Raw genomic sequence first — 14,142 nt, forward strand, 5'->3', positions numbered from 1 at the left:
CCCGGGGGGGTTACCCCAGAAATATAATCAAACTGCCGGCGCAGAGTGGTGGCTATCCGAAAAAATCCCCTTGGATTTGAACGGCTGACTGTTTATTGTCACAACAGGTTCATCTGTCTCTTTTGGACCTACTGCTGAATTACTGGTTTATTACTGGCTCCGTATGTACCGACTCTGCAAGCAAACGATTTTCGTGCATTGGCGAGTCGGCGACCCGTTTCATTCGTGTCTGGTTTCGGTTTCTTGAGTTATTCTAGATTTCATAGTTTCCATCCAATTCTTCTCGAAGCCGAACTGTAAATATATATAGGAAGATCTTTGTATAAAATGGTAAGGGAGAAAAGAATATTTGAAAGTCTTCTACTGGAAGACCGAAAATATGCATTGGAATGATTAGAATGCTGTTAAATATTTGCGTGCGTGCTTGCAGTCCCACCGTAAGTTTTCCGCACCACGCCATGGTAGCATGGGATTCGCTCCCAAGCGCCGGGCACGTAAGATCCGTGGGCGCGTCAAGGCGTTCCCCAAAGATGACCAGAAAAAGCCTATCCATCTGACCGCTTTCCTGGGTTTCAAAGCGGGCATGTCGCATGTTGTGCGTGAAGTGGAAAAGCCCGGTTCAAGTAAGTAGTTCAGAAGTGTGAACCTCGGTAGCCAGAACTACGAAGACACCGTAGTTTATTTTATGAACATTAAAGACTTTTGAAAATTTTGAAATTAATGTATTTCAAAAAAATTGCAGAGGTGCACAAGAAGGAGGTTGTTGATGCCGTGACCATCTTGGAGACCCCGCCGATGATCGTTGTCGGTGTTGTCGGCTACATCGACACTCCCAAGGGTCTTCGCAAATTCAAGACCGTCTTTGCTGAGCATCTGAGTGATGACTGCCGTCGACGATTTTATAAGAACTGGTATGTGTAGTTTTCTGTGCATAAGCTGATGAAATGTGAGGTGTGCGACACTTCACGCAGGGGAATTGGCCGGTGTAGGCTCCTCTCTAGCCGCGGCTAGATGAGCCTGTTTACAAACCGTTTCTGTCGCTGTTGAGGACACACTGAGTCTCCGCTGAGTATTACTCATGAGACTCGATTTTCCCCATTCAAAGGTTCCGTGCTAAGCGCAAGGCTTTCACGCGCTACGCCAAGAAATGGGCCGACAAGGAAGGCAAAGCCGATATTGAACGGGATCTGGCTAAAATGAAGAAGTACTGCTCGGTCATCCGCATCATCGCCCATACCCAGGTAAATGCCTGTCAGCGTTATTATTAAATTAGGTTATTACCAGAATATTCAAAGAAATTATGGGTTCGTTGCTTGTTATATGAGGCTGGTTGTTGTAGCAAAAACTGCTGAAGAAACGCCAAAAGAAAGCCCACATCATGGAGATCCAGTTGAATGGTGGCACGATACCGCAGAAAGTTGATTGGGCGCGCGAGCATTTCGAGAAATCTATTTCGATTACTGATGTCATCGCTGAGGATGAGATGATTGATATCATCGGTGTAACGAAGGGACACGGACGAAAGGGTAAGCCGGAATGGGCTTAACAACTTCTAAGCAGGTTTAAAACACAATCATAAAAATTCAGCCTAAATTTGAGGTTACTGTGATGAATGCATTGTGTGCTTTTCTGAAATATATGACGACACAGTATGCTGCCTTCCTACTGAAAATGTAACCACGAAATTGTATTATACTAAGAATGCAAAAAAAATCAATTTAGCCTAACGTCACAGAAGTTCGTGGTTGATAAATTTTTTTTATTAGGTGTCACATCACGTTGGCATACGAAGAAGTTGCCGCGCAAGACTCATAAAGGTCTGCGCAAAGTGGCTTGTATCGGCGCATGGCATCCGGCCCGCGTCAGCATCTACGTGGCACGTGCTGGTCAGAAAGGCTTCTTCCACCGCACTGAAATCAACAAGAAAGTGTACAAAATCGGGAAAGGCATCTTCCAAGACGGCAAGATCAATACGGACACCTTTAACGCCAGCACGGCCGCCGATATGACAAAGAAGAATATTACTCCCATGGTAAGACGCTGTTTAGCTGTCGTCGTAATTCTTTAAGAACCTACACTGGCAAAATGACAGGATGATAAAATGGGACGTAATACAGAAATCAGTGTTGAACCTTTGCGGATATCTGATGGCTGCCTTCATAGGTTTACCAATTTGTTTTGCTGTGCATTACTTTTTGAAACAACAATTATTTATTAATCGTTTCGGACTTCAGGGCGGATTCAAACATTATGGTGAAGTAAACCATGATTACATCATGCTGAAAGGATGCGTCATGGGTCCCCGAAAACGGGTTATTACAATTCGAAAGGTGAGCTGTTGTATTTGACTCAACTAGTTGTTTTATTCGCGTCACTGACGTGAATATTGCCGTTTCAGTCCCTCTTGGTGCAAACCAAACGTGCGGCCCTGGAAAAAATCAACATCAAATTCATCGATACATCGTCCAAATTCGGGCATGGTCGTTTCCAGACAGCCGAAGAAAAGGCTTCTTTCATGGGTCCTCTCAAGAAGGACAAAGTCAAGCCCAAGGGATAATACTTTCGGTGCTGCGGCTTTTTATTTCTTGATTTTGGTGCTAAATTGAAATTAAATTCCTTCAAATATAACGGGGGCGTACGTAACTTTATTTCTACACCCAGACATAACACAACCAAATACAGAAATTTCAAACGTGTAAAACAGGCAACGATTCTCGCAGTGTAAAACTTTAGGAAGATTAAAAATTCAATCATATACATGCAAGTTAAAAACCAGAAAAATACAAGAATATCAAAACTCTAGCACAGGCAACAGGTTGGAACTAGGAACCAGGTACAAATGACTGATTCCTGTCAGTATTCTGGAATTACGCTGAAGGCAGGTTTTCACGAGGCAATATAGTAATTAGTAATTAGTAATCAAGAGACGCTTCCACTGTATCCGCTACTGAATGAAGAGGAAAACAGGCCACTCATGGTCGAGGTAACACTACTAATACTGCTCAGCTTTTTAGCGACTCGCTTCTTTTGCGGAGGTTGAACATTTCTGCAGATAAAGTGAGACAGTTGAGATTAAAGGAACTATCCTAAAGGAGTACTGAAATAAAAACAGCTTACGATTTATGCTGACGTTCCTCGGATTTGACTGACAACTGCTTATTTTTCTCACGGAGCTCGGCTTGGAGCGTATCTGTTTTCTGCCCTGAGTGTTCCAGTTCGTCAATCTGTCTGGTCAAATCCCGTTTCTCATGACGAAGTTGTTGTATTTCCTGGTATAAATCGCTGTCTTCCTCCTAAAGAAACGAAACAAAATCTATTATCGTAGTGGAGCAGTTGGAAGAAAACAGGGTCAACTTACTGTCAGCGTTTTGATTTGAATTCGCACTAACAACGATGATAACTCGAGATCTTCGCTCCATCCGTTCTTCAAAGGTACAGATCGAAATCCCTGTCGGATACAACGCACGGGGAAGGTGGCCTGACCCACTAGATGTTGATCATTAAACATATCGATGTCCAGAACGATAAAACGGATCAGAGCCAGATCGGGATTGCGGATGTCAAAGTCGCATGTTTCGTTCCAGAACGGATTAAAGCCGTTATCATCTAAATTATGAACCATACTGATCCACACTATAAACTTCTTACTTCGCTACTACAGTAACTTAATCCACTTACTGATCATATCAGTTCGGAATTTGTTGCAATCGTAATCCGCACCCGTTACTTCTACCTCCACCAATGGACTAGAAATACCCTTTCCCGATTTGAGGAGATGCCGGCCGGCGACCACCTTAACACAACGGCAACCGTATATACTCGTAATAATGACAAAAACACAAATATTCAGTTAGAAAATATCGTATTTTTTACCGTAACAGACAAAACTATCGGCTCAACAATGCCTTTCAGCGTTAAGGCATTGTATGGATCATAGTTCTCATTGCGCATAAAAGCCGGCTGCAACACATAGCCACATTTTCCGTTCTGCATAAATCGTCCTTGATTAAGGTGCATCGGAGCATCTTCAGAAGTCAAAACGTAACACTGTAATTGCACTTTTCACAATTCGGCTGCACAACCGGTGAGTTAACGTTTTTAATTACCCGGAGTCTGATAATTCAGAGCAACCATTTGAGATCCACAGTTCCACATCCGAGTGGGATCATAATTCGAGGAGTTGACGCGTTTACCCATGGGATAGATGCGACTGAACCGGGTCTGGTTGTACCTATTAAACGATAATTCATGCTAATACAACGATCAGTAACAAACCAAAATAGTCTGTTTCTTCTACTTCAAGAATGTCTTGCAATTCGCTGGTGTTAACCATTTTTCGACCTTCGTTTCTGAAAATGATGACATGCAGCGAAAATCAAAATCCGTCCCTTCAAAAAGGAAAAAAACTTCAGTTAATTATTGTCCAGTAACAAATCCGCGATGCAAAAACTGCAGCCGTACTGTAAGGATCAAACGGAACGCCAGATCTACAGTACACGATCAAGTCAGACAATTCCCGCGCGCAGTTAACTTTGACTTCCTGCCCAAATGTGAGCCGACTCTGTAATTAACACAATGTCATCTACAAATAATTTCTGGATAAAAAAACAACAAAAACAATTTAAGAGTTTAAAACCAAATGACACGTTTACATGACACGGTTCACCTGTTCTTTAGAAATATCCACTCCTTGTCGGATAGCGTTCACCCAGTGATGCATATCATCGGCACTTTCACAAGCCAAGTCCACAGCCTCTGGTCTCGGTCGGTCAGGGAACATGGTCAGTCGGAAGACAAACTGCTTTCCACTTACTCCTCCCGGAAGCTCATGGAGAACGCAATCGGTCACATCAAATGATCCTTTTTGTTGTGCCCCAAAAATCGTGTTTTCGCCATAAGAAATGTAAGAATCCCGGCGCTGATCGTCATCAGTAATCTCTCGAACGTAATTAGAGGGAAACCACCGCTGTTCTAACTCATAATCGCCCTTCCACCTGCACAACATTCAAAGGGTTCCAAAAAATTACTGCATGCTTTACCACACACACTGATCATACCATTTTTTACCGTACCATTGGCCTTCAGCTTTGTAAACGTTATTGATTCTTGCTCCTTTGGGGAAAGTCAGCTCATCTGGACGCTGAGCAGTATATGCAAAGAGGGCTTCGCAAGTCACCTGGAAAACCATATCACCGGTAGATGTGATAGTCAACACGTACGAAATAAAATATAATTCTTCAGAATCCACAACTCAAACTCACCACAAAATTTGGATTGAAGTATTCGGCATCCAACGAAGAGGAATCCTTATCCTAGAAGCAACAGAGACACCGGTATGTATAACATATCGATTCGGAATGCGAGCTAGTGCAGTACGGCAGTCTTTAGCGCGTTAGTAGTTCACAAACTTAGTTTAGTATCCATCCATTTACAGCAGTAATTACTGCAAGAACAACACTAGAGCGCATGGTTGGATAAGCCAACCGTACATAAGTAAAAAATTCATAAACAAATCCACATTACTTCAGCAGGGTTTAACAGTCTCGTAAATGATCGACATTAGATGCGGGCCTATTTAAAAATTTGCAAAAATTTCAAAATAAAAGGCCTTTAGGAAAAACTGCCATCCTTCAGCTGCGGCGATAAAATGATTTTCAGGCTGCCCCAATAATATCCTTTGCTCACCTGTGGAACTATTTCGCCGTTAACAATTTCGGCCTGCAAATCCACACGCTTAAGCAACTCAGGAGTGATCGGGATTTTCAATCGGACATCCTTAACGAGCGGCGTCTTTTCAAAATGTTCGACCATATCAACTAGGCTCTCAAATTGCATGGATCCCAGCAGATAAAGCCGCCCATCACGAGCAACGCGACAGTGTTTATTCTGTTTGTCGGCTCTACAAGATCGAAAGCACTAGACTTTATCTGTCATGATTCAATTGCAAATCTCTCGTCAGAATGGTACCATACCTAAATGATATCGCATATCGGGGACAATCCGCTTCAGAGGTCTCACTTCTTCTCACAAGAAAAGCACCGTTCAAAGCCAGCCTCTGGAGTATAATGTCCGCAGTCACCCGCGATACGTTCTCGTGATACCAGCTGGAAACATGACCTCGGCACGTTATTTTAACTGACTGAAAGTTTTAAAATACCGATATATTATATACCTTTTATGTCTATGCGCTTCAGGTTGAGGAACCGGGTGGGCGAGGATAATATCAAATTTTGCACTCTTGAGAGGATTTTTCTTATAGTATGAGACCAAATCGTACAGGCTATCAAAGGATTTTCTTTCCACCAAATAATACTTGTACTTCGTCGAGCGCCGTGGACCAAGCTTACGATCAGTTACATTAATCGTTCCGTCACCCGAACATGAGCCGTTGGTATTCACGGCTTCTGGCTTGTAATGGATTCGACAATGATGAACATCGCCTTTTCTTCTAAAAGTAGAAAAATTATTTCGAAGGAAACGAGCCGCCGTAATAGATAAACAAAAACGAGCACAGTCACTGAAATACTGTAAATCGTATTCCCGTTATGATAATAATATCATAAAATTATATTTATTTTTATCATCAGAAGAAATCTGTTCCATCTGTAACAACGGTATCTGGCTTCTTTTTCAAATTTCCCAGCCTATCATGTTAAAAAGGCACTTTAACCATCCCTACATAAACTTACAGGAATGACAAACTGTAATCACCAACGAAAGTGCTGCTCTGCCGGACCAGGAAAGTTCCATCTCCCAAATGAGCATGCTGCAAGATTAACTCAACAGCCTTTTCCCGAGCAGGTTCAGGCAGCTTTCCGTGAAACCAGTTTTCCGCCAAATGCAAGTCCTCTGCAGACTCCCGTAAATCTGGTTCCTGGGAGAATTCATTTTCTTCGTTTCCTTCTTCCATGGTCTGAGTATGCCCGTTTTCATCATCCGGTGGTTTCTCCATATATGAAAGGCGCGTAGCTGTCAAGACAAAATAATGTGGAAGCCACTCGTGACTGCCGTGCTCCTGAAGGAACATGATGCCGTTGCGGTACAGGCTGACGTCCAAAGCTTCCAGGGAGTCGCGGAAACTGTCATCCTCTTTTAAAGTAACCGGGGTACGGATCAAAGTCTCCACGCCCTCTGGCAGTTTCTTATGCTGAAAATACAATGAGACACAGCTGTCAAAACTGGTCTTAACAAATACCTGTTAACCACAGATACGAACCTTAATGATAATTTTCCGTTTCAGCTGATTGGGAGATGGCATCAGCTTTTCATTCATATCGAAAGGTTCGGTAAGAAGAAGATCTGAAACGGACGTCGGTTTTATTTTCTTCGCCTTCGTAAAGAACGTATTCATACACTCTGCATGCATACCTCCCAGTACACTCCGAAAAGTTTCAGCCATTTTCCTCTGCCGCGGAAGCGAACAGTGATCTTCAATTGACAGTATCACAGGGTAACTAAAAATCACGACATGGAAGTACTGACATGCAATTCCTAAAGACCCGTTCCGCTGTGTTCATACCTACACTTGGAAGTTCAATACAAAAATTAGCAAAGCAAGGCCAGAACGATATACAAATTCTAATGTATAAATATTACTACAGTACGTTTACATCGTTTTTTGAGAAGTTCACAAATGTCAATCCATTGCACTTACTCAGACGTCACAAACGCATGATCTCGTATACATTCCACAACATCAGAGAATTTAATCCGTGAGGTCAAGGTATGACCATGGTAAATCCATGGTTGATCATCTTGTCCATCCCAAGTGTCAACTGTAAAGAAAAAATAAAAAAATTAAAGGAGAACACAGATTCTACATGATATCTTGAAAATCTGTACAACTTACGCTCTATACATCGGCATCCCATACGCAGACATCTGGCGTAAGCCTCAACAGCAGAGTCACTTGTCAATGAATTTCCGGTGAGATATCTATAATATGTACTCTGTACTTGAAGTATGCCAAATTAACATTTATAAAAACAAAACGATTTTTATTTTGGAACACCTTGTAATCCACTCGGCAATGCCATTATTTCAGAAAATTCATTTGCTTCGTTTCTTTCTTTATGCTTCTGCTACCCACTTCTAAGCCGCTGCTAAATTTACTTCTGCTACCCACGTACGTATTATGAGAAGAAGCAATCCAGTAATGTGTCAAAGGCTGGTCCATATCCTGGGTAATGCGATCATGAGTGGAATCCCAAATTGTGTTTTGCCTCGAAAACAAGTAATTCATAGCCTAAACCAGATTAAACCATACCAGCATTAAATCTAAATTCAAAAAAATTAACCTTATCCAGTGAAAGTTGTTAAGTACGCTTTTACGGATTCCTTTCTGCCGTTCGGGCAAAGTTCGTGTAAAATAGAAAGGTTACGAAAATAAACAAGACTACGAACTTCTGTTGTATTGAATGATGGTTCATCCGAACTCCGGCGCAGGCCATACTGAAACTGATTCATCAGCTCAACAACTTTCCCATCCCGCTTCGCCCAGGATTCGTGCTGTTCAGTTAACAGGAAGCGCTGAAATTCTTTGTCATTCACTGTTTGCCTGTTGCCGGAGTAATTACCAAAGCAATCCAAAAAATATCTGCAAAGTCAGGTTTATTGGATCATGTTATTCAAATTTTATACTCATCGGAGCGTGTCGAACCTGTTCCACTGTCAACAGTTTACAGCATATGGCGACAAAAGCATTGAAATTAATTTCCCCACGGCCGCTTGTATCCAATTCCTGTTTACACAGTGATCTGTTACAGTTCAAATACGACATGCACATCTCGTCCCGATGGGACCACTTTTATGCACCTGGAAGAGATCTTTCAATCGTCCGGTTTGTACTTTGCAGTTGGCACGATACAGAAAATTTTTTGTATCGACAAAATTTATGCTGAAACAAGAAGTACTATTCACCCGGACCGCGACAAATGACCACTAAACAGTCGGTGAAAACATTACTTACCACATGCGGTGCCCCCGTTGATGAAATTCCTTGCTTAGCCATCTGAAAAAAGCATCAACGACCGCATTTAAACCCCCATAAAAACACTCGCCCAGAAGACTTAATGCAAGTAGCGCAAACAAACAGAGCCAACAAAGTTTCTTTGTGACAGAAAAATTTATAATTAAGCAGGAGACAAAATCATCTGTGTTACCGTCAATTCAGGGCTAAGTTGTTCATACGTGGCCTACCAAACGTTTATTATTTCCGGTCTTTCCATTAACTATCTGATACAAGTATCAAACCAGAAAAGTACTATATAGTATATGAAATTATCGCACTACTGCACATACAAATAAACCAATAAATATATTCATAATTAGTATTATCTATCCAGGAATACGTAACACCGAAAACAAATAGTCAAATATGTGACAAGAAGCTAATGAATGAAAAACCGCCACATTCCAGAAAAAATGGGGATTGCATTTAAGAACGTTTCTTTGAACCACACAGAATGTTGATTAATATTATATTACCACTTTTTTCCAGTTTAAATTTATCACTAATTTCTTTATATGTAATGGCAAATCTAAGCATTACTAAACGCATTTCAATTCAAACAAAAATCCACATAAAACATCTGCATAGTGTGACAAGAATACAGGCATGTGAAAAACTACATATTCGCAATTTTGAACGTTAAAAAGCATTGAGCAAGCAATGCGCGTTACAGCGCGTAGTCGTAAACCATAAAATTACCTCTCCAAATGCAAGCTGTACGGGAGACTTTTTGCTTTTTCGACATCCTGCATTAATGACTGCAAAATCTTGTGGAAATCGTCCAGCGTCTGCCTGGATTCCGCTAAAACAAAGAAAAAATTTGTAAAATCAAAAAAAGGAGCACTAACTATTTTAATTCAGTTTTGGCCTACGGATAACAGGATCAAAGTGATCACCGCAATGATTCTTGAGCAACGCTCTAGTAAACGTACCAGCACAGCTAATCGTGGCAAGACGAAATTCCGCTCCATAGTGGATAACCAACGGAAACAAAAAACGTTTGGCATCTTCAGCGACTCGTTCAAATTCGCGCGATATTTTGTCTTTACGCAATTCCTTAATATCCCTAATGTCAACTGTAAAAGAAGTAATCAGAACGGAAATGTTGACTGCAATTAAGTAGTCATCGGCAAATTTTGCATCAGTTTAAGTTGACTAAGAGTCTAGGTCTCACCAAGTCCTTCTAAAGGTTTGGACCGGAAATGCTGCAGGTGTGCGCTCCAGCCAAGCTGTCGAGATTCCTTGCGAATAACAAACAAACGCTTTTCTGGTCGTCTTTTCGGATAAAATTTAGTCAGCACTACACCGGCGTCAGCGAAATGATCTAGCATATCGTCCAGAGTCATTGTGAAAGTAATTCACTCTATCCACAGTCCGGTTGTTCAGTTAATCCATTCCATACATCGTACTGGCCTGTATTTTCAGATTCTGTGACAGAATGTCTGAAATGCAGACACAGTTCTCAGTTATGCCTGAAATTTGAATAGAGGTATGATACGCTCATCCGAAGCTAACAATAAGAAATGGATAGAGCCGTGTAGCTAGTCGTTTTGGCCTATACAAAGCAGTAAGCACGAACTCCAGAAGTACTAATCAAAGGAATGCTCGCGCTGGAGTAAATTGTTAGTTCGCTTAATGAAAATCGGAAGATACTATACAAAATGGCAAATCTTGCAGAAAAATCGGAGTTGCACTGTCAGTGCTCCGCTCACCATCTGACCAACGTGTGAACTGACTTGATATCTAGGTGAGTCACACGGAAGCTCATAAGTTATAAGGCAGCAATAGTGTTAAAGTAACTGCACACATCGGTAGTAACGTGATAGCGCGGGTTGCATTTCCAGACTGTTTACATTAAACAGGTCAATTCTAGTAATTCAACAGGTGATTAATATGAAAATTCGGAAAGTAATTTGCGTATCAAGTAAAATCACTAAAATTTAAATGAAAAAATGAAACCACGAATTTAAAGACAAAGTTTATTCAATAGGAAAACAAATATAGATATTGTATAATTATTGACCGTTCAGTAAGGGAACTTCAGCATTTCCAGTACCATCAGCCCGTGTGCAATTGCGCTATACGAATCACTGGAAATGGAATCAGCGTATGGATTTCCACATAATTATCCCATAGGAACGTGCTTGACAGACCGTCACAGACGCGCTTTCCATAACTCATTACAGTACGTACTTTATACTGCTGTGGAAGCTTGAAAGTTGAAACATTTATCATTTATGATTTACGTTTGAACTTTGCGCTGCATGCATTCGATATCCCGAGGATCAGTCGTCCATTATCATCACATTAGCTAAAAGCTGGACGAAATTTGGACTTTTTTACTTTTCACCTCACGTCAATAGTCTGAGATAGAGAGAACAGCCTCAGTTATTATCGAAGTGGTGAGTTGAATTCAGGCATGGACCCATTTGGGAACCGCAGCAGAGCAGTGGAAAACCTGGTTGTAGATGCCGGAGGTTTTCTTCGCCATGTGGAGTTACAGGTACGAAATTATGCAGTGCGCTAAACTGCGAGTGACAATCCATCTGGAACCTTAAAAATTTACATTGACTTCGTATTATTTCGATTGCAGAACTTACTTTAAATAATGTAAATTCTTCAAATTACAGTACTTAATTACTTCTTGTGTTTCTGATTATAAGTAAATCTGACGGGATTTAACAGATTACCTCATTACCACCATAAATCATAAGTAATAAGGTAACAGACTTTTAATCGTAAATTTTCATGTACGAGTATGAACGAATACACACAGCACCGATTACAGAGACCTTCTATGTGTGCTAACACCGGGACCTGCTTTTTTAGAATCTCGGTCACAGGATTTACACATTACACGATGTCGTCGCGGAAATAAAAGACAAGAATACAAAGGAGCGCCTTGCGGTCTTGCCTTACGAAATTCATTTCCGGGAGCCTCCCGTTGAAGTGGTTAAAATAGGTATGCAAAACCCCTGGAGACTGGCCCCACTGTAATTATGTTGGCGGATATAAGAAAATACGATTTAAATTTTTTTCTGTATTTTTCAAGTTATTAATTGCTTTGTAATTGTAATGGAAAGTATGAAGCAGTTCCGTGACGTCTAAAAGTACATTGCTTTTGGATGCAAATGGAAATTGCGAGATCAGTGTGAGTTATAACTACTGTTCTTCGGATAATTGCGGAGAAGAGCTTTAAAGCTGCACTACAGTTATTCCGAAGATGCACTAAAGCCTTCGCTCTTAGTTGTCAGGAGTTATTTATTATTTACTTACTGTTACAGCCTTTGTTGGCTGTTGATGGTTTGGATGTGATGCCGTTATCGAAAATATTGCTTGTTTTAGTGACCGATTTTGCAAAGAAAACGGGGGATTTTAATAATTTGTCACCAACGGATATTAAAGTGATTGCCCTGACATTGTTGTTGGAAAAAGAAAATAACGGACTGGACCACATCCGGACTAATCCGCTTACTGGCAAAGTAATTCCTGAATATTCCTTGTTGATTTAGTAGCAGCTTTAGACTTTAGAGTACCCTGTCTGGCTGATTTTGTTTTGCTTTATTTGTTTTTCGTTTGATCTTTTAGACGCTGATACACAATCCTGTTTCCACCGATTCAGATAACAATGTGCGGCAATCCTCCGTTCCGGGTTTTTTTCTTCCAAAGGTGCGCTTATCACCATGAATCATAGTTATTCCGGCTGCTGTCTGCGTTGCTGCTTACAGGGTTTGCTGGAAAGTAATTTTTTTTTATTAATATTTGAATTACGATCAGTAGGCATACATCGTTTTCCTTACAGGATGAAGACGATTCAACTACCTGCTCCATACGGTCCAGAAGTACTCGCACTTCGGAATGTAGTTTCGTAGCAGACGACATCCCACATACTGAGTGCGAGTCGCCAGCAGATGTTACTTGTGATCCCGGAAGTGAAAATTTACCGCTGGACAGTGAGAATAAAGAAGATTTTGTAGCAGTTGCTGTAGACCTTGAAAATCTCCGCCTATCGGAAACGGAGGATGAACCGACCGGTGGTGGTCAGGAAGACGATTCAAGTTCAGCACCATCCGTACAGACCGGCGCTTTATCTAACTTTGATGACGATGAAGGCTGGATCACACCGACAAACGTTAAACGAGTTTATGAGAAAATTGGCGTGCAACGAGAACAGCCATCCAACAGCAATAAAGTTGCCTGCTTGACTACGGATTTTTCTGTTCAGGTTTGTTTGTTATTGCCGTATTCTGTCGGCCTGTATTTTCATGCTTCCTACGACCTGTTTAGAACGTCGTACTACAAATGGGGATGCAAGTTATCGGGCCGGATGGCATGCTTATTAAATCTTTGCGGACTTATGTTTTGCGCTGTTTTGCTTGTTTCAAGTAAGTCAGTATGTACATAGATGCCAGTTGCATGCGTGATGCATTTGCCATTCTTTCAATTTTTTAATGACACTGCCTCGTCTTTTTAGAGTTACTCACAATACAACCAAAAAATTTTGTCCATCCTGCGGCAATTCGACGTTGAAGCGTGTTTGTATGACCGTGGATAAAGACGGACAACCAAAATATCACATTTCCACCAAACGGCCTTTGAACACTCGCGGAACTAAGGTAAGTACATACGTTTATAAACGTACTGTGGTTTCTGATCCGAAAAAGTATGGCGTTGGACCGTTTTATTGTGCTTCTTTATGGCTTGTGCAGTGCGAATCAGTTTATACCTGCGTACGAAAATCTGAAAGCTGCGATTGTGTTCAGAACCTGAAAGATTGTAAGCTATAACAGTGTGCATTTGTTTGTAGTTCTCTTTACCCCTGCCGAAGGGCGGAAAGCATGCCGTTAACCCCATCCTTTGCGAAGATCAACCTCAACCGCACCATTTTGCTTCCAAAAAATCCCTTCAGAAGCTTAATGCAATGGACACGGATTATATTTGTCGGGACTCTCCATTTTTAACTAATGATTTAACTAGTAAAGCATCCCAGCTTGGGCGGCGTGGAAATAAGTTGACCGAAACGAAATACTGGATGACGAAAAATCCTAATGCTGCTCGCAAACCCAAAGGTTGAATTCCTTGGCGGGATGTTTTCTCTTCCGATTAAAAATTATATATCCGCTTTCATAAAT

General features: G+C 41.2%; 3 protein-coding genes across 3 annotated transcripts; 2 read left to right on the forward strand and 1 right to left on the reverse strand.

The window, feature by feature from the left end:
• Positions 1 to 192: 192 nt before the first annotated feature.
• On the forward strand, positions 193 to 2,701 carry LOC129600411 (60S ribosomal protein L3-like). The gene is made up of 8 exons (XM_055498911.1): positions 193 to 330; positions 431 to 623; positions 743 to 911; positions 1,106 to 1,241; positions 1,340 to 1,526; positions 1,767 to 2,032; positions 2,235 to 2,330; positions 2,399 to 2,701. The coding sequence occupies exons 1-8, from the start codon at positions 328 to 330 to the stop codon at positions 2,555 to 2,557; spliced, it is 1,209 nt and encodes a 402-aa protein (XP_055354886.1). The 5' UTR covers positions 193 to 327; the 3' UTR covers positions 2,558 to 2,701.
• On the reverse strand, positions 2,441 to 10,716 carry LOC129580735 (1-phosphatidylinositol 4,5-bisphosphate phosphodiesterase gamma-1-like). Its single transcript, XM_055471392.1, has 27 exons — positions 10,185 to 10,716; positions 9,943 to 10,086; positions 9,710 to 9,812; positions 8,969 to 9,010; positions 8,815 to 8,896; positions 8,661 to 8,740; positions 8,404 to 8,596; positions 8,130 to 8,245; positions 7,850 to 7,935; positions 7,655 to 7,775; positions 7,369 to 7,454; positions 7,217 to 7,299; positions 6,690 to 7,147; positions 6,173 to 6,448; positions 5,973 to 6,104; positions 5,686 to 5,899; positions 5,262 to 5,312; positions 5,073 to 5,176; positions 4,667 to 4,994; positions 4,462 to 4,561; positions 4,298 to 4,388; positions 4,107 to 4,231; positions 3,874 to 4,025; positions 3,679 to 3,793; positions 3,359 to 3,606; positions 3,118 to 3,293; positions 2,441 to 3,046 (listed from the first exon to the last, which is right to left on the reverse strand). Exons 1-27 carry the CDS (start codon positions 10,354 to 10,356, stop codon positions 2,920 to 2,922), a joined length of 4,005 nt encoding a protein of 1,334 aa, XP_055327367.1. The 5' UTR covers positions 10,357 to 10,716; the 3' UTR covers positions 2,441 to 2,919.
• A 476-nt stretch (positions 10,717 to 11,192) lies between these two features.
• Positions 11,193 to 14,131, forward strand: LOC129602584 (RNA-binding protein NOB1-like). The gene is made up of 8 exons (XM_055501640.1): positions 11,193 to 11,513; positions 11,840 to 11,972; positions 12,356 to 12,492; positions 12,599 to 12,679; positions 12,813 to 13,235; positions 13,298 to 13,395; positions 13,485 to 13,626; positions 13,818 to 14,131. Exons 1-8 carry the CDS (start codon positions 11,430 to 11,432, stop codon positions 14,082 to 14,084), a joined length of 1,365 nt encoding a protein of 454 aa, XP_055357615.1. The 5' UTR covers positions 11,193 to 11,429; the 3' UTR covers positions 14,085 to 14,131.
• Positions 14,132 to 14,142: the final 11 nt, after the last annotated feature.

This window comes from Paramacrobiotus metropolitanus, unplaced genomic scaffold (assembly GCF_019649055.1).
Source record: "Paramacrobiotus metropolitanus isolate TYO unplaced genomic scaffold, Prichtersi_v1.0 Parri_scaffold0000004, whole genome shotgun sequence".
Lineage (NCBI taxonomy): Eukaryota > Metazoa > Tardigrada > Eutardigrada > Parachela > Macrobiotidae > Paramacrobiotus > Paramacrobiotus metropolitanus.

Bases quoted from the DNA above. Each gene is read 5' to 3' on its own strand.
- LOC129602584 (XM_055501640.1), top strand. From the start codon at position 11,430: ATGGACCCATTTGGGAACCGCAGCAGAGCAGTGGAAAACCTGGTTGTA. The intron at 12,493-12,598 runs GTAATTCCTGAA...TTGATCTTTTAG, and splicing joins CTAATCCGCTTACTGGCAAA to ACGCTGATACACAATCCTGT. The intron at 13,627-13,817 runs GTAAGTACATAC...ATTTGTTTGTAG, and splicing joins TGAACACTCGCGGAACTAAG to TTCTCTTTACCCCTGCCGAA.
- LOC129580735 (XM_055471392.1), bottom strand. From the start codon at position 10,356: ATGACTCTGGACGATATGCTAGATCATTTCGCTGACGCCGGTGTAGTG. The intron at 9,813-9,942 runs GTACGTTTACTA...TCTTTGTTTTAG, and splicing joins TGCCACGATTAGCTGTGCTG to CGGAATCCAGGCAGACGCTG. The intron at 3,047-3,117 runs GTAAGCTGTTTT...CTTTATCTGCAG, and splicing joins GAGGAACGTCAGCATAAATC to AAATGTTCAACCTCCGCAAA.
- LOC129600411 (XM_055498911.1), top strand. The intron at 624-742 runs GTAAGTAGTTCA...AAAAAATTGCAG, and splicing joins AGTGGAAAAGCCCGGTTCAA to AGGTGCACAAGAAGGAGGTT. The intron at 1,527-1,766 runs GTAAGCCGGAAT...TTTTTTTATTAG, and splicing joins GAAGGGACACGGACGAAAGG to GTGTCACATCACGTTGGCAT.